At 27.1% G+C, this 19,774-nt stretch overlaps 1 protein-coding gene across 1 annotated transcript; it reads right to left on the minus strand.

Moving 5' to 3' along the window:
- Nucleotides 1–18,162: 18,162 nt before the first annotated feature.
- On the minus strand, nucleotides 18,163–19,774 carry LOC100572689. Its single transcript, XM_008188620.3, has 2 exons — nucleotides 19,590–19,774; nucleotides 18,163–18,581 (listed from the first exon to the last, which is right to left on the minus strand). The coding sequence occupies exons 1-2, from the start codon at nucleotides 19,730–19,732 to the stop codon at nucleotides 18,230–18,232; spliced, it is 495 nt and encodes a 164-aa protein (XP_008186842.1). The 5' UTR covers nucleotides 19,733–19,774; the 3' UTR covers nucleotides 18,163–18,229.

Here is a 19,774-nt window from a genome sequence, read left to right on the forward strand (position 1 = left end):
CGTTATGAAACAGTTAGTAAGAAAATACACTGATCGTATAATTATTTGATATAGCTGGAAATAATATCGGTTTGAGTAAAATCAACGCGAAACAATTTACTCGCATCGCACAATATTTTGTGTCTACCGAGGTTTCAGTCATCGGCCGGATGTGTTTTTCAATCCGATTGGACAGATTGTGTTCTTCCATCGTATCTTAATCATCTGAATCGAATATCGTACAACCCTGTGATTTAATTGTGTGATGTTGTACATTTTTCAGGGATGGGACGAGGATATAACCCCCCTCCTTTGATTAATTTTGTCATAGATATAAAATATATGACAAAGCAATGAAAATATATATTTACCACTATATAACGGGGTCTGAGAATATTCAAAAATGCAGTGAAAAATACAGTGAATAACCGAAATAAAATATCATACATATTAATAGAATAAAATATGTAAACAAGACGTTACATAATATGTTAATAATTCAAAACAAATCAAATAAAAAACGCTGTTAAAAATCTAAATTATATTATAGGTACCTACTTGATATTCGGGGGTGACAAACCAAAACGTACCTACTATTTCCACTTTCCTCTTTATTCAGTATTGATGAATTTCGTTACGAACTACTGAACTATAGCTTAGAGATATGGTAATTTTACCAAAACAATTATACGAGTATAATAAACATTTTTTGGTTATGTCCCCTAAATTATATTGTAGTTAACTGTCCTAAACATTTTGGAAGTATTTAGTATATGTTATATAGTTAACATTCCGATTATTAATTATTATGTATTGTGCCACGACGTGTCACAATGTTCTGTTTAAAAAAATTTACTGTTACAAAACATGAATAATGATAATATTATGATATAGTGAAAATAATATACGATTTTCCGTTTCCTGAAATTTTGTGTTCTGACAATGCATCAACCAGGTACATCTGTTGTTTTAAATTTTAAAATCGACCTTTTGAAAGGTAGAAAAATAAGATTTAGTTACCACAGAATTTTTTATTTTATTGAAAATGTAATTTAAGCTTTTAGTTGATAAAAGTTAATGTCAGTATATACCTAAGTGTAAAACACACAAATCAATGTAAATATTATAAGATAAATGTAAAATATTTTGAAAAATTAGGATAGTAAAAAAAAAACACCAACTTTTTGTTAAAGTGATGCACGTGCGTTCACATTAATCATATATTATTATATTATTATTAAGATATCTATCAAATTTGTTCGCCTATCGTAGTCTACTACATACCAACCAACCAACGTAAAATTGTCTTACATTGTATATTAAGTAGTCGTACCCACTATTACGGCGTGAAAAATATAAAAAATAATGGAAACAAATTTAAATTGAATAATATAGATGCTATTGTTGGTTTTCTCATAATCGCTGCAGAATATAATAATTGTTTACATAAATATTCTGAATTATTATATTCCTATCTGTACACTATTGATTGTATTAATTAATTTAGATAATCCAACTCAATAAATAACATAATGTGATTATATAATATATATATATATACATAATATATACAAATATCTAAATATAATTACTTAGATGTTTTTTACTTGGTTTTTAAAATAATTATTATATCATCATTTATCTGAATAATAATTCAGATTGCTGTATGTGGCTTAAAATTACGTGATATAAATTATATTATAGTTTTATTAGCAGCGCATAGTTCAAAGTAATTACATAGAGTTTTTCACTTACAATATATTATAATATATGTTACGTTTAATTTCATTAATAATTCGTCGTTTGATACCAATATACAATCCATATATAAATATGTATAATCTGTATATATATACCTACAGATTATACATAATGACTATTGGAATTTTGCTTGAGGTTGACACTATCATTTAATATATAATTACTATTATGACAGTCTTACAATACCCGAGCATAATAATACTATGTTTAATAATTTATTACAGTGTTAATTCTTCATTTTTTGTCATTATCAAAATAATATATTATGCTTTCATCGAAGAAGTCATCAATTTTACATCTATTTCAAGTAGGTTGCAGTTAGTTGCTAATATGTTGCTAAATATTGGAAAAAGTCCGAAGTTGTATATTTACATTTATATAAGTACCTATATTATATTTTTTAAGTTTAATAAATTTAGGTGGGCAATCGGTTTGTTTGGCAAGTTGTATACACAAAATACGATCGAAATATGGACAAAACATCTATTTATTTATTTTATAGAAATACCTTGATGTATTTATTTTTGATAAAAATTAAGAAGCCTCAGGTTTCAATGAAAACTAACTAAACGGTTTATTTAGGTATCTAGGTACGAGCTTATTTCAAATAAATAAATGTCAACTATATTAATATAATAATATACTACTCACTCTATTATTGGATATTTAATAATCTACGTATAATAAAATTATTATATTCGCTTAAAAATATGCTATATAGGTATTAGAAGTACCTACATAATTACTTAAGGTTATAGTAAGTACATAGTCAAGCACATAATATTATGTATGGGTACCGGGTGATTTACCATAATATTATACTCACTCGTCTTCTGTTGGTGCATTTATTAAAATATTGATTTTTGGAATATTTTAGTATACTTAAAACGTACTACCATTGTCTCTGCAGATATTTAGATGATTTTCGGTGCAACTAGTTTGTGTACATTCAAAATTGTTTACCTATTTAAAACTGTGCAACTCGTTAACTTAAGGTAAATTAATTATCAGCCATATAGCAGTACAAATTATCGAATGTTCGCTAGAAATAATATAACTGGCTATATCTTATATAATAAAAATAATCGTACGTGTGCATTAAATCACTTTGGATTTCTGTTTTTAGTTAATTTCACAGTGAACACAGTTACTAATTTTTTAGATAGATATTTTATAATTATTTTTGATTTGAATACAAGCATGAGTTATGTAGATGTGATGACTAATGAGTAACAATAATAATACATAGTATTAATATGTTAGGCGTACCCATGTATAAAAAAAATGTAATAATTATTGTTTTTTAATATAAAAGAATATTATGTAGTCTACACTCTCTTGCTTTCATAATCTTAGTTGGTTAAACCTTAAATTCTGGAATTCAAAGAAACACACCCACTCAAACAAATGTAAAAATGTACTTACATGATAATATTATGGTGTGAAAAAAAAATATTTTTAGTTTCAAATGATATAATGTGTATTGGTGGGCGAGATTTAATCAATATTATTATATTATATTAATATTATATGTTAATATTATAAATTAAATGAAAGATAAACAATTATTTTTTTTATTTTTTAAAAGCATACATTTTGTAGTGCAGTAATATAATATAATATCACGTTTGGTTTTAAGTAGGTACTCTAAAAATTTGGCAAATGTCTTGTATTATTGATAAATTGGAATTTACAACGAGTATACTCAAAATAAACCAAACTGATGTACATTAGTGTACTGAAATATTAAATAATAAATTATTGATGTTTAATTAAACCAACCTTGGGTTTGGACTTCAAACAGGAACACGGTGGCTAATATTCGGTTTATTTAGTGTTTTCACATATTTTATTATTAAATCACAGTGTTTAAACTAAAATAGCATGTACAGTGTAATAATTATAATTACGTGCGTAATATTAAGTTCACCATAACGAATATTGTATTCAATAAAAAATTCAGCATACCTAATGCTGTGCATATCATAATATGCAAGTGACTTGAGTTTATGAAATTTGTAATGCGTTCGGTCAAAATATATGTATATTATTATTATCTACATAAAATATTTAAGTATAATAATTATTTAACGACCAAATATTAAAAGCTTGATGTATTAAAATGTTATATTTTAGACTTTAGTCCGTAGCTATGCATAGCTATATATTGCAGTATTACAAATAATCTAATTTGAATAATTTCACTAAAAAAAGGAACATTAATAGAGATTTACAATACAAAAACTGTACAGGCTAACAACATTGTAACTAAATAATGTTATAATGTTATATGGTCGACATACGAATAAGAAGTATACTCGAATGGTGTTTGACATTTCCGACCTATTCGCTAGTTATTTGTTGTAACCTTCATGATATGACCGTTTGTTAATAATATAATATATGGCCAGAAATTGTTAGTCCGATAACACTGTTGACTTGTGCTGTCGGTTAAATATTAATTCGTCTGGAACAAAAATAATAAACGCTACTCTACTGAGTGGTAGTATCGAAAAATGTAAAATTATTAAAATTAATTTATTAATTTATTGTTATTATAAAGTATTAAAAATTACATATATTACATACATCAATTTCAATAAGTAACATCTCGTAAAAAGACAAAGGACTGTGCTTAAGGATAGAGCATCTGATTAGAGTAAATACAAATATAAAATAGTAATTTTATTATACTACAACATGCCAATTAAATTAAAATATAAATATATGTGTAACATAATAATAGGTCAGTTAGAATAGTCGTAGTATAATCCTTTTAAAAAGATTATTTTAATAAAACATTAGTTGGATATGTTTTGAATAAATGAACGATAATTTTGGACAAGCACCTATATAGTTTATACTTTATGATTAATTATAAGTATTTAAAATTTACATTAACTGAGTGGAGTGGTACAGGTATACGCCCCTCGAAAAATGTTGGTCCACTACTCCACTCATCTAAACTTTAAATACTTGTAAGTTATAACTTATAGGACAATATGCTAAAAATAACAATTAAGTTGCCAAATTTATCAAACGTATGTTTAGCCCATAACAAGCGTTATATCTCAAAATAAATTTATATCTTACTTTCAATAATTTGCTATAGCTAATAGCTATATCTACTTTAATAATAAGTAAATCCTGAACCCTGCTCAATGCTCATAACTTACCAATATAAACTATTTGCCCAAAATTTGATTTTATACAGATCAAAATACATTAAATTATTAAATAGTGTTCCGCTTCGAAATATGCAACTAAAAATTAATGTTGTCATTCAAAAGAGTAAAACACTTTAAAGAAAATAATTTCCTTAACGATAAATAATTTTTTCCTAAAAATGTTGTTTTAAGAACTTAAAATTACTTAACAAAGTTCCGAGCTGCGATCAACAAAAATTAAATAGAGCCAACAAACTTTTTAAAAGGAACTGTTAGAAAAAAAACCGTGATCAGCAATATTCTAAGGGTAGGCATATTATTATTAATGTTGTAAAATAATAGAATATATTATATTATCATTACATTTTCGTTAGAGAAAATTATACTTATTTAAAAATATTTGCATCAAATGAACTGAGCCACAACTAGTGGCGTACCTGATGAGGCAAACATCTCTGTCCCACCTTGGGTGGCTTAAAATATAATTTGTATTTTTAACAATTTTAAATTGAGGTATTCATTACTCCTGCCTCCTTCGACTACGAGTTAAAGGTACGCCACTGGCCCGCACAGAGTGCATAGATTTTATTAATCAATTATATATCAATACCACATCAATTTTGTAGTATATACTGTATTACCTTCGCCTTAAATTAATGAACTCGATTTCACCACACCTTATGAGACGACTTCTACACACAACGCCAGTCATAGTATTATTATTATGACTATTAACGTATTTTGATAATCGAATTTTATTGTTTTTGAACACCGTTATTATTGATTTAATCGTAATGATTTAGTTTAGATTACAATACAACCCACATATTATTATATAGTTTTTTTTATTTTTAATCAGTATTAATCATAAGCATATAATATAATATATATAGGGGGGTATATTATAGTATAATATATCTAATGTAATTTATGGTATTCATTATATTGTACTCTACAATTATTTGTTTAACTTAAAATTATAAAAATTTTTAAAAAAAAATAGTAAAGAGTGTCATTATTAATTATTTATTTTTACAAGACTTTTTTAAACATATTTTTTTACTACCCATTGCTTGATAAAAATATTTAAATATATTACACCATTTTAGTCGAATTATTATTATTAATTTTTGTATAATATCTTTTGAATGTTATTCAAATTAACAAAAATAATGTAGACACTAGCATTAGATAAGTGTTACCTACGTATAATATACATTTTCTAAGCTAACAGTCTTAACATATCGCTAAAAAGTGTTGAGGTCTGAAATAAATGTCATTTCACGTTATGACAGTAGTCATAATTATTATATAATTATAATTTTATCAGTTTTAATTTTTTTTCGTATAATAGGTATTATTTCTAAATTAATAATTCAATTCGTTTTTTTTTTCCGTTTATATGACATAAATAATACCTCTTACTTTTAATGTCAATAAAATAAGTCAAATATTTAAATAAATAAATTCATATCAGTAGTGTTAATCCATTTTATTAAGGTTTTAGTAAATTTAAAATCATTCTAAGACATTTTCAATAACATTTTTAAAACAATTAAATATTAATATTAAAATGGAGTTATGTGATATTTTTTTTTTATAAAACAGAATATCATACAAGTCCTGTTTAAAATGAAACCATAATGGACTGATGATTAACTATACATCTTATATTATTAATATCAATAGTCAAATAAGTGGCCCTCATTAAACTGCAATTATTTCTTCAAAAATGTTGAAGAAAATCAATAATTACTAAAAAAGAAATCAATATGTACCTAGTTACACTGAAATTTATTATAATAATTATAATCTGCAAAAGAAGAAATAAATTCATTTATTTTGATTATTTTGTTTTGCCCGCGAACCTATAAAGTAGGTATAAATAAGTCAATTGTATAGGCCCATTGTTTTGAAATGAAATTAACGTGTCACTGGGATTATCTCGCACTTTGTTGAATTATTATATCTAACTCGTTACAAAAATCGTGGGCCTAAAATTTGACTTATGCATAGCAGACAGCTAGCAGTTCATGGTGGAAAAATTTAAAAGTGACTTGTGCAGTTGTGCATTTTATGGTTGATACTTGATATCTTGAACAACATTATAAAACAAATAACAATTATTACATATGATATCAAAGAGTAGTGTGTTCTTCATAATCTACTAGGCTCACATTAGTTATTAAAATTTGAAAAACTGAAAACAATACAATTTCACTGCAACATTATGCTGTATTTTTGATAATTTAAGTTGCTTTCATCCATTCAAAAATATGCAGGTTTTAAAATTGTTTTTTTCTGCAATTTATAAACAAACAACTCCACAAAATGGCTAAATTAAAATTTTTAGTAAAATAAAAAAAGATTTTGAGTGTTTTTTAGACCACGGTAAATGGGTGGCTAATAAGTCACATTTATATTATAGTTAAAAAAAGTCGCATTAGAATACTTGAATTATATTTTGAATTAGAGCTACTGACTTTCCAATAAGTTAAAAGACTGTATAATACCTATATGTTATCATCCAGAACGCGGTTTAACGCACAGCCAATGGAACTCTGGAGAAAATTAAATTATATTATTTTCTAAACGGAGAGTTTAACCCGCCGACTACGTTAATAACTATAATATTGTATATTATAGTTATTATTATGTATACGATTTTTTCAAGCCATAATAATATCGATATTAAAATAGAAGAACTAATGTCGTTTTTTTTTTACATAGCTATATTTTTTTTTCTTCACACGCCGCTCGTCCCGGATATTTTTTCCGGGAATAACTGCTGCAATCTGCTGCACACCGTCGACTAATGGACGAGCCGACTTTATAATAAGAAATAAATATGTATATATATATATATATATAATAATACCACGTCAAAAATAGGCTGAGGCCCGCTGAGATAGAGTTGCAGTGAGGTTTCGTGCGGTGCACCGACGACGTGTGGTAACTCTTTCAGTCATAAAAAAACGATTTTAGACAACAGCTCTATATTTAATTTGTGCAGTCGTGATGCATGTGAGATGTGCTTGAAAATTTCAAACATATGCGATGAGTAAAATATTATGTATTGTCTGCCACACGAAATAATATGTACGCATAATTTTTTAGATGTAATGTTATACGGGAAAAAAAATATCATGATATTTTTTTACTGAACGGATTTTAATTTTTATTAAAAAACAAAATATTGTGATTAGTTTTCTTGATAAATTTCTATCGTATAATGAAATTCATAAGCTACACCATGATTCACCTATACCTATAAGTTATAGGTATTATTGTGTTAAAATAAAATCGTTTGATTGGTCGAAAAACAAACACTGGAAAATAAGTATTAATAATAAAGAGATATTTTTTTATAGGAATAACAATATACTTTTATAAAGTATTTCAATAGGTAGTAAATAGTATTTGAAATATTTTCGAAAAAAAAGTATTTAAAATATGTTTAAAATGTATTCGGAATAGAATAATTTTTCAAAAATTAATAAGCTCAGCCTCGAGGCAACGAGATACCTAAATCTGACTCGAACGATTACCTATATAATGTGCAATAATTAATGAAAACGTACAATAATACGTTAACAACATTCAGCATCTATGAAATCAAAAGTCAGAATTTTATTTAGATGATATTCAATATACGTATTCGAACATTTATATTGAAATGGGAAATAATTTAAAATTGTACCTAATTGATAATATCAAAAAACTACTACCTTTAATACTCATGTATATTATACTCAATAAAACTAATAATTTTATAATAATTTTTATATACAAAACAATATTTAAAATTTAAAAAAAAAATACATATATATAATTCAAATTTAAAATTCAACAATAACAGGTCATAGCCCATAGGCGCAAATAGGGGTGGGGGAATTAGGGACTAAGCCCTCCCCAAAAAATGTCAAGAGCCCCCCAGATATTTTCTACGTTTATTTTCAGCCCTCTCCACAATTCTCAAACACTATTTGTGCCTTTGTGCATCAGTATTATTGTTCATTGATATAGGCAATTTCGTTTTCTTATAAGAATGTTACTGTAGTGTCATTTTAGCGCAAATAGGCTGTACCCAAAATGAATTAATTTTTTTAGCATAAATGGATAATTCCCGTTACTTTTTCACAGACACGCGTAACGACAAGTATTTATCATGATATGGATTCTGAATATTATGGATTCAATAGTATGGACTCCATACTATGGAATGAAAAAACGATAGACAATTCCTGTACATTTAAATGGTTCGTAAAGGCAGACATTAATATTAAAATCATATAAATGCAAAATTTATTATTTTAAATCGATAAAAAAGAAAGATTATGTTTAAAATCTGCAAATCAGAAAATGATTAATTGGATATAGATATTGTGGAACGGTTAAAGAATCATAAAATTATAAAAACAAAATATTATTTTTAATTTAAATCAGTATATTAACTAGTATCGATGGTAATCAAAATTTAAAATAGAAAAATTTTTTTGTGACTGAAATTTCAAGTTGTGTAAGTGGTAGGTACCTAATTTATTTATATGGTAGAAAATATTTTCAAAGGTTCATGTCTATATGTATAATAATATAGTGAAAAATATGTGCCTACCTAATTATAGCAATCAATATAAACACGAACAAATGTGGTCATCAACAGTAATTATTTTGGTCACCATTGAAAATGGCATTTCATTTCAAACGATTTTTATATTTTCTTTTGTCACACCAATCAATGAACATTATTTTTCAAGAAGTTTTCCAAAAACGTATAGAATTTGTTTTGTTTTTTCATTATAATACCTATATGTTTTATGGTGCAGGATGTCACTGTTTTTATGGGAAAATTGGCATCAACAATTTATTCCTGTTACTGTGATTAACCATAATATTTTTATTAAATATTAATGGGACTTACGAAATACGTTCCTACTTTCCATATATCTTGCAAATTCACTTTAAAGTAATTAGTGACGTTTAAACGGTATTTAATGTTTTTAATAGGATTACCATGTATGGCTGTATATTATTATTACCTATAACACACTTCCATACATGTCAATAAGAAATCGATTACTATTTATTTTTTAACGGTTATCATTAATAATAAGACGTGTACTTTAATAGTTTTAGATATTATATTTCCTGGTATTTTACATTATTCAAAAACATTAAAAACCCATTACTATTTCAGATTTCTTAAGAGGGTGCCACACCTATGTGTACCTATGTTATCTCTGTCTTACAAACTTATATATAAGATATTGTAGTAATAATTGGGTCGCTATACTATAGTTTTAGCGTTGAATCTCAAAACCACATATTTTATTTAAATGCAAGATGAAACTACAGACTTTTGTAGGTAAAACCACACACATATTGTGTGTTCAAACATCTAACATTTTTTTAAGGTTTTCGTATCCAAACCCTGAACACTTTATAACTACTTATAAATGTAAATATTATTTTTAAATGTAAAATATGTTATTCATTATTTATACATTTGATTGTACATTTATAAAATATATAAAAGAAATTGCCGTCATCAATTATTTACTCATCACAATAATTACATCATAATATTATGAATACAATATTTTTTTACACATCACAATGACAATTTTTGTATTCTTTGTAAACATAATAGGTCATATTTTAATTTTGGCTGCTAAGAATATCACAATATATATAACAAAATGTAACACACTAATGTTTATAAGTACCAACATTTTTGGTTAATTTGGTAAATGTTTTTGACATTTAGAAATATATCTGCTGCAGGTCTATAGATCAAAAAATATAGTGTGTGGACTTAAACTCTCAAACCATGCTAAGTGTGTGGTATTTTGTATTTTGCAATACAATATATCGTTAAAATTTACAGTTTTTCAATTTTTGTCTATCGATTTTTTCTGGAGTATAAATCATATAACAACCTACCAAAGTTGCGTCTCGCGAAAAAAATGTCATCCTATTTACGGCCAGAAATATTTTAGGGCACAAAATAATTATTGAGTCCAAATTTTTTTTCCATATGAATCGTAGCCCAGATTTTTTGGATACATATGACATACTTATCTATAATATAAAATATAAAACTATGTGTAGGTAGGTATAATAATAGTAGGTATATAATATTATATAATTCCTTATATTTTTCTAAACTTAATTTTCCTACCAATTTTTACACAGATTATTAGTGTGCAATAATGTCATTTTTATTTTTATTTAATTGTTTATCATGTTTTTGTTTTGAATGTATCGATTTATTTTTTTTAATCATGTCGTATTGTCGATGTTAAAACTGACTCTGAGAAATTTCAAGTTGTTATGCTCCGCGTATCCCGCTTAAAATTTAAAATAACAAAAAACAGATAATGACGAAAAAAAGAGATACTCTAAAATATTTTATCTAGCAAATTCACTGTAATGTTTAAACTAAAGCACAAAATATTAGAACTTTTGAACGCCAATTTGTTATAATATGTTGAACGTGAAAATGGATCAAAAAACGTCACAACTAATGCGCCTAGGTAAGAAAATAGTCGACACGGTATTTTTTATATGTAACTATATCGGCTCCGTTATACTTGCTCTTTTTAAAGACACTTTTCTCTTCGAACCCGTTCTATATAATTAATATTAACCGTTATGATGTTATTTTTCAATTTATAATAAACCAACCGAGTTTGTTCCACTGCCGTGATTTTTTTTCAATATATTTCTAATAACCGAAGCACGCGTCATCACAATTAACGGATGTCGAGTACATCGACTGTCTCATCTGTTTACTGTTATTGACGTCTATATTTTTATATTTTAATACCATTATAGGGATAGTTTATTATTATCCAGTTGCTGGTTTGAAATAACTCTGAATTTATATACAAATATGATTGAACGATGAGATTTTTACTGAATATTTAGGTATACAATTATATTACTGATGCAATATTGATAGTTTTTTGTGGTTTGATGGTTCTGTAATCCTTATTTAATTACATATTAGTTTAGGAAATTATTTCAAAATTGTTGAATACAATTATTACAACCATGCTGTATACACATTAAATAATAATTATTATATGTTTATATCAGCCAAAAATATTCATGTATTTAATTTAAAATATAAATATTATATAGCTTCATATTTTGTAGGTAATATAAGTTTTTTTTTGTTGAATGACCTCAAAGTATACTATATGTATTTTAATAGTTGAATAATATTGTATCTGTCCCAAATAGTGGACTTTCAAGTGTATACCGTTTCTTTATGTGTTTATATGAATAATTGTCGGGATGTAATTTTTCAAGAAGTGAATCATTGTAATAAATTGGTAACTTAAAGGTTACAACTTTATATAACTTTCTATACAAAACATTTATTTTAGTAAATTGATATTTTAAGGAGACATTTTTTTATTTAAAAACATTTTAGATTTTAAGCTGAGTGATGAATGCATTGATTTTATAACTTTACAAGCATTTCGCCATTCTACAGTAAAATATAAATGCAGGAAAATATAGATAGGTAATTATAATATCCATTTTTATATGGCCTGGTGATATTTCAAAATGGCCTGCTTGAAACCTTGCACCCGGGATAAAACTGGGATAATTAATATTGTTAAAAATATACGGTAATGAGTAAAAAAGATTAAAAATTGAATACAATAGTATAAGGTCTCTTATAATAGTCGCAACTTGTCCTTACCACAATTACTAAATATACTATAGATATATTTTGGCACTTTGCTTTTACAAGCACAATTAGCCTGCTTTACATATAAATATTTATGTTCGAATTTTAACAAAATTTGTCAAAATTAATATTTTTTGTAAATAGGTAAGTTAATTATTTTTCAATGAGCCGCATAGAAATAATGTAGGAAATAACAGTTATAATAATATGTGTAATACAGTAGGTATACAGTAGTAGGTACGTGAACTACGATTATGGTTGTAAAACTTGTAAGAAATCAAGAAAGATCGAACAGAAAATATATACTTTTTGGCGGAAACCGGCTATGTCCAGAATATTATTGTTCTAAGAATTTCTATATATATAAATCAAATTTCAAACCATTACGTCAATATTAAAATATTAGTTGTAAAACGTATTTATAGTTTAGCCGATAGGATAAGGTACCCCGTAAAATGCTGGTCCACTACAACTATGATTTTTATAATAAACCTATGCTCAATGGAAACAAATTTTTTTGAGTTTTCGATGAAACTGCCACCGTGACCTTTTAACCGTCAATATTTTTATGCAGTGTTTTCGTGACTGCTATTGCAATAAATGCTTATAATATGCCATGAACAACTCTGAGTTACAAGTATCATTTTTGGTTAATCGATATGTTTGTCAATCCATTTCAAATGTGTAAATAAAAATAATAATATTTATTTTCGTTTGTTCAAAAATAACAATTATAAAAAAACGTGATAGATTTGTATTTGAGCACAATCGTAGAATAAATATGAATGAATAAAAAAAGGCAATATTTATAATATAGTTTATCGACAGACGACAATGCGTATTATTGCATAAATTATCATCGTGTGATTTAATTAACGTCGACGAATTATTTAACCGAACTAATATTATAATTTCAGGCATTGTCTATAAAAATAAGTTAGTGTTGATATTTTCGAGATCATATTTTGATTAACAATATACGGTCAAAACATTTCATTTTAATATACAATTTAAAATCATTGTGTACAAACGTTTGTCCTTGTCCAATTCCCAGTCTTTATATAAGAAACATTTCTGACTATTCGAGTTCCACATAATTAATAATGGCTATCTCGATGTTTTACGAGAACAGACATTTTAATTATATTCTCTCTAGTTAAAAAAATAGTAACATAAACACTTTATATCGGCATTCAACAGTTTGAAATAAAATAATGTATTCAACTTGATATGTATATTATTATTTATTCAAAACCATTTCTCGTTTTTATCAAACAGAACTGATTAGGATTATATTTATTATTCATATATTGTTATATTATGTTTACTAATTTTAATATTTTGTGTCCGATTGCAGGTAATAAATTAAATACAAATATTTAACAAAAAGGAGATAGGTACTTTTAAAAATGTATTATAATTAGGTATCAAGTATTTGAATTACTATTACATAATACATATAAAATACTTTTTAAAAATATTTGAATAAAAATAAAAGATAAATTTTTTAGCTGAATAAATCTGGTATTTAAATATTTAGACATCAATCAAAAATAGATATTTAAACTTATTTTAAAATATTTCAATTAAATAGTCAATATCTACATACGTTAAACTTGAATAGGTTCGAGAATAATTTCAGACTTGGGGCTGACCCAGTTAGGTTTACTGTAATCTGCTCATTTGATGAAATCTTATAATATGCATTTTCAGAACCATTAAAAAATATTATATTAGACACAACATTTAAAATAGTAAAATAGTAAAATAGTAAAATAGAAAAATATTGTTCATTGTCGTACAAAGGTAAAACAAAAAAAAAATATATTATAGTATTTAGTATCAGAATAAAAACGCAAAAAAAAAAATACGTATTTTAAAAACCCACAAAGTGATTTTGGATTTTGCGAGTGATGGGATGGTTTGCAAATTTTGAAATTGTGTTTACATATTTGTACAAATTGTATAATAATTACTGGTGTAGTTTTTGAAGATAATTTCAAACATGCGAGTGCCATTGTCACGATTCTTATTTGAAATAACAAAAAAGTAGATATATTCGAATACTTGACTATAGTTGACTGCAAGTCTACAAATTACTATGTACAGTCGAGTCACGATAACTCGAAGTTGAAGGAGGATACTCACTTCAAAATATGTATTATTCAAGATATCCAACTAATTTATAAGGGAAAAATGTTCTAGGGGAACAATACACAATTCGAGTTTTCAAGTTTTTTGAGTTATTGCGACTCGACTGTAGATTGTTGTTAAAAAGTTAGGTGCATAGTGCATTGAAAACAAACGGGTACAAATTGCTAGAAAACGATAGAAAAATAGTTAGGATTTTATTACCAACGTGTTATTAACGTTTGACTCGCATATATCATATGTAAATACCTAAACATAATAAAATATGCCTACAGACATTATAGTTCCATTGGTAATTCAAAAGTGGTATTTCCGGTTAACGTAGATATTTCTCGTAGCTAACTCTTCTTATTTTGTGTAAACCATAAATTATAATATATTTTATTCCTACACGACGATATATATTTAGGTATATCCGTGAAAGATATTCGTATAATTTCGTATTGTTTTAAAACGCATTATACCTACCTACTAACTTAAGATTTGATTCTAAACCTAAACATTTCTGGCGCAGTTTACACTGAAATATAATAACGATATTATTATTTGCCTGTGGGGCCTATACGGATATGCCTACATTTTAATGATACTGTATTATCACTTTTTATTTGCTAAAATAAATATTAATAGCCAACAGCTATATTATGATATCAAAAGGAAGCGCTGTAAACATACATAGTATTATAATATATTATCTATATCGATTATCTAGTATAAATTTGGTTGCTTAAAAATTATTGTAGCTTTCGAGTGGTTGTTTTTCACGCATTTATTTATTCAAAACGTTGACGCACAGTGAGAATAGTAAAAAAAAAAAATCATATCGCCAATTTATTTAGGCCATAATATGTACTAAGACGTATTGTGTAGTATAGAGTGACACTATATTATAGTAAGAGCCAATAGTTTTTACTTGTTATCAGCTATTCGTGGGCTTGTAAACTGTAATGTAGTGGGGTATTTACAGGGGGGTGGGGCCCATGGGTCCTCACCACCCCATCGGCCTCCTAAATAACTAACTAAATATTCTGTAGCGGAGTCCCCACTTAAATGTATTTGGAAGATTAGCTGGACACCCTCAATGAAAAATTCCTAAATACGCCACTGTTGTAGTGGGTTGGCAAGCTAAGGAGAAAATATCGGAGGGCCACTGAACATGTGGGTATAGGTCATGAGTGTCTGGTCGCAATTTTATTTTAATTTTAGGTATATGATAGTAAGAAATTAATACAAACATTAGTAAAAATATAATTGAATCGAATTATCATAATATTTTCTTCTGTATCGAGTTTAAGTTTGGTATATAGTGATCGTAGTTAAAGACTGTGGCTCGATTGGTTATTTTTCACACAAGAAACGTATTTTACAAAAACTAAATTTATATATATGTGGCGCCCTCTTAACGTAAAAATATTTACTTGACACTTTGACCGTCCAATATCTGATCAAAATACCGAATAATACTAAATTATATTATGTGCTGCTATCTATGTAGTTAAATTCTAAGTAATCGAATTGTTAAAAATTATGTGAAAAATAGGACGTAAGTACATATTATTATTATATACGTCTTCCCGATTTTTTTTTCTTCAATTATCTGTTCCAAATGTGGCCCCTGAGGTTTATTTACATATTCCTACGCCACTCCTCGATGCGATATAATTGTTTTGATTACTTTCGCACCACTTTTATCGAGTTATGTAAAATGGATCCATATATCTGATTTTATTTTTATTTTTTTACCGCTTGAACCATAATATTATATAATAACAATATCATATACGATAGGTACATGATATAATTTTATTATTGGGTATGCAAAGACTAAAATATCTTTAAAAATCTGACTGTAGCAATTTTCCTCCAAAAATGAGATACCGTTTTCCCCCACTGAGGGACTAATTAACAATCCATACCAAAGGTGTACCTACAATCTACATACATTTTAGGTGAATAAATATTTTTAGTAGATATATGCAAAACATGGTTAGTTCATCACTCCCAGTGAAGAGGCTCAGGTCTTAGTCTAATATTTTATTTTAAGTCATAATATTATAATATATAGTCTTCAACGGTTGAAACGACTTATGTATTTATAGTTATCAAGTACCTGAGTAATTGAATTGCTGTGTTGATCCAGCTTTATCTCGTGATTGCTCTATACATTAGGTACTCTTTTAACGGTAAACACAATATTATTAATTAGCCCAAAAAACTAATTACGTATTTGAAAACATTGTTTTACATAATAATTCGAGATAAAAATAAAACATCGTTTTAACAAAAAAAACCATATTTTTACTATTTTTATCGTATTTAAGGTCTTAACTCTTTTGAATAGGCAACCAAATTCTTTGTGACCATAAAGGTTATACGAATTAGATAAAAATGCAGAATTATACTTTTTCAATTATTGTGATACCTAAGACTTGAATAAGTAACACAACTGCATCTGCTGGATCATATCGTGAGTTTTACAGACGTATTTAAAATATTAACGAATATTCATAACCTTCATAACCATAATAAAACAGTTTTCTTTCGCTGAACATTTAAAGCTTAAAATTAAAAATATCCATCTCAGTCATCGTTTAGAATGGTTTTCCTGATATTATACTATGGAAGATTCACGAACACATCATTTTGATTTTTGCAGTCGATATAATAATATTTGTATATTGTATTATTTAGTACGATCATAACTGTATTATTATACAATATCGCTATAAAATGCGCGATGTCCATTGTTCTAGTTTGTATATAGTTTATTGAACTATATTATTATAGTAACTCCGTAGACACGTCAGAAATAGTGAGGATAAGGGCTGAAAAGAATAAACACGTCAGATACTTTAATATTATATACATATTATTATATAATATTGTTTCAACGTGTATTGTGTATACTGTATAATATTTATAACTTTTTTTTTTTTATACTAGACAATTGTACAATCTGTAATATAATGATTTACAATAAGCACAAGTGATAAAAGTATAAGTATAGAAAAGACAAAATAATAGGGTAATGTAACAAACAGGTTGATAATTACAATTATTTACATCAATTCAGACAGGGGGGGATGAGTGAAGAGACCATCCATTGATGGGACTTCGTGATTTATAACTTACTATAATATTAATACGACAGGACGTATTATATAGTGCTTTGTGACTGTGTATAATCATAATACTCGATTGCATAATATACAGACATACAGTAAAACGCATACATATATAGTACAATATTATATAGTTTATTTATATGATTTCGACTTGGACGGCTGATGAGAATAAACGTCAGAGACTTTAATATTATAGGTACATATTATTATATTAATTTAACGTATAAACTGTATAGGTAATATAAATGATAACTTACTATGATAAAATAATAGGACGTATTATACTGTGTATAATAATAATATTCGATTGTACAGTAAAATGCATCCGTCATAATAAATTATTATTTTGTTTGTTTATGACTTCGACTTGGACGACTTGGATCCATGAACGTTGCTTGGGCTCCAGGAAAATATATTTTTGTCACTTCATTCTCCGTGAAGGATTGCACGAACACTCCTTTCGGGAATAACGAGCACTCGCCCACCGGCGGCAATATTTTCCCGGTGCTACGCTCCCTCAAGTTCGACACCGAATGCGCGGACTTGATCCATCGGTGTACGGGCTGCGTCCGAAACGCTCGGGGAAACAGAAAGTTCATCCAGACTTGGAACAGGCTGATGTAGTCGTAGGACTCGTCTTTGTCATCGTCGCAGTCTTCGTAGTCATCTTCGGAGTCACTGCTACTCGGGTAACTAAAAAACAAAAAAAAATTCAAATTCTCGTTTGGGTCTTACTGACTGGTTAATGTATTATAATGTACACGAGTTCTGAAGGTTTAATGGACAATTTCAAAATGTATACTTTTGACAAAACCAAACGTTTGTGCATCGGTGTGCACCAAATCCAATCGTTATTCGTTTTTGCACTCAACAATTAATTAAGCTAACGGGAAACTATTGAAAACAAATCCTATGTTGAAATGTACACTTTTACAGTTTTACCTTTTACCCACTCATAAATTAACTGGAGCACTATATTTTTTTTTCATATAAAAATACAAAATATTAAAACAACTTATAGGTAATTACTAATTAATATAAAACTAGAAAATATAATACTGTTTAAATAACGCCTCGTAAGACGTTAAATCTCGAACATTGAAATATTAATATGAAACTATAGTTTTCCAATTAACTTATAATTATACTGGTTGAAAATGCAAATTGCAAAAGAAAGTTTTTTTTTTCAAAAGTACTTATTTTGTTTTGGCGACAACTCAATTTGACGAATAAGACGAAGGATATTTTCATTTGAAATAACGCATAATAATTTGGCTTTGTCAAAAGTTCGAAGTTTAAAAGTGCGGTGAGATAGCATTGAAATGGACCATTATGCACTTATAATATGTACTACAAATATTTCCGCCCAAATTCGAATAATAAGTGGTCTGAAGAAGAACCGAATAGTTGTCACAGGGCTGGAACTGGCTTTTGCGAGTCCCTGGGCAAAATGTTTGAGGATTTTTGGTAAAGAAAATAATATTTATCGAGCAAAAAATAGGGACACAATAAATAAACCACCGCTCATTTAATTGTATGTAATTTTTCGGCGGAATAATTAATAATGATTGTTTAAAAATAAAGATATCTACCTACCGTTTAAATAGTAACCATTATTATGGTTCAATATTTAAATATTCGTATTTCAATAAAAAGACACTCGCAAATCGGACTACGGCGGCATGGACGAAGTGCACTTACTTATCGTACGAAATTATTGTTTCGACATTTTTCCTTTCGTTTTTTGCGGTGCTTTTATATGGATTGCCATCCCTATATCCCGACCGTTTAATTGGTTTAAATTGCTTACGTGTTTTATGGGAATGATCAGAATTAGAACACATTTTTCTACGCTATAAACTCGCATATAAACAAATATATGATAT

The sequence above is a fragment of the Acyrthosiphon pisum genome, chromosome X, assembly GCF_005508785.2.
Source record: "Acyrthosiphon pisum isolate AL4f chromosome X, pea_aphid_22Mar2018_4r6ur, whole genome shotgun sequence".
In the NCBI taxonomy this organism is placed as follows: domain Eukaryota; kingdom Metazoa; phylum Arthropoda; class Insecta; order Hemiptera; family Aphididae; genus Acyrthosiphon; species Acyrthosiphon pisum.

Coding starts and splice junctions, on each gene's coding strand:
- LOC100572689 (XM_008188620.3), bottom strand. CDS start 19,732: ATGTGTTCTAATTCTGATCATTCCCATAAAACACGTAAGCAATTTAAA. Junction 18,582..19,589: donor ACAATAATTTCGTACGATAA/GTAAGTGCACTT, acceptor TTTGTTTTTTAG/TTACCCGAGTAGCAGTGACT.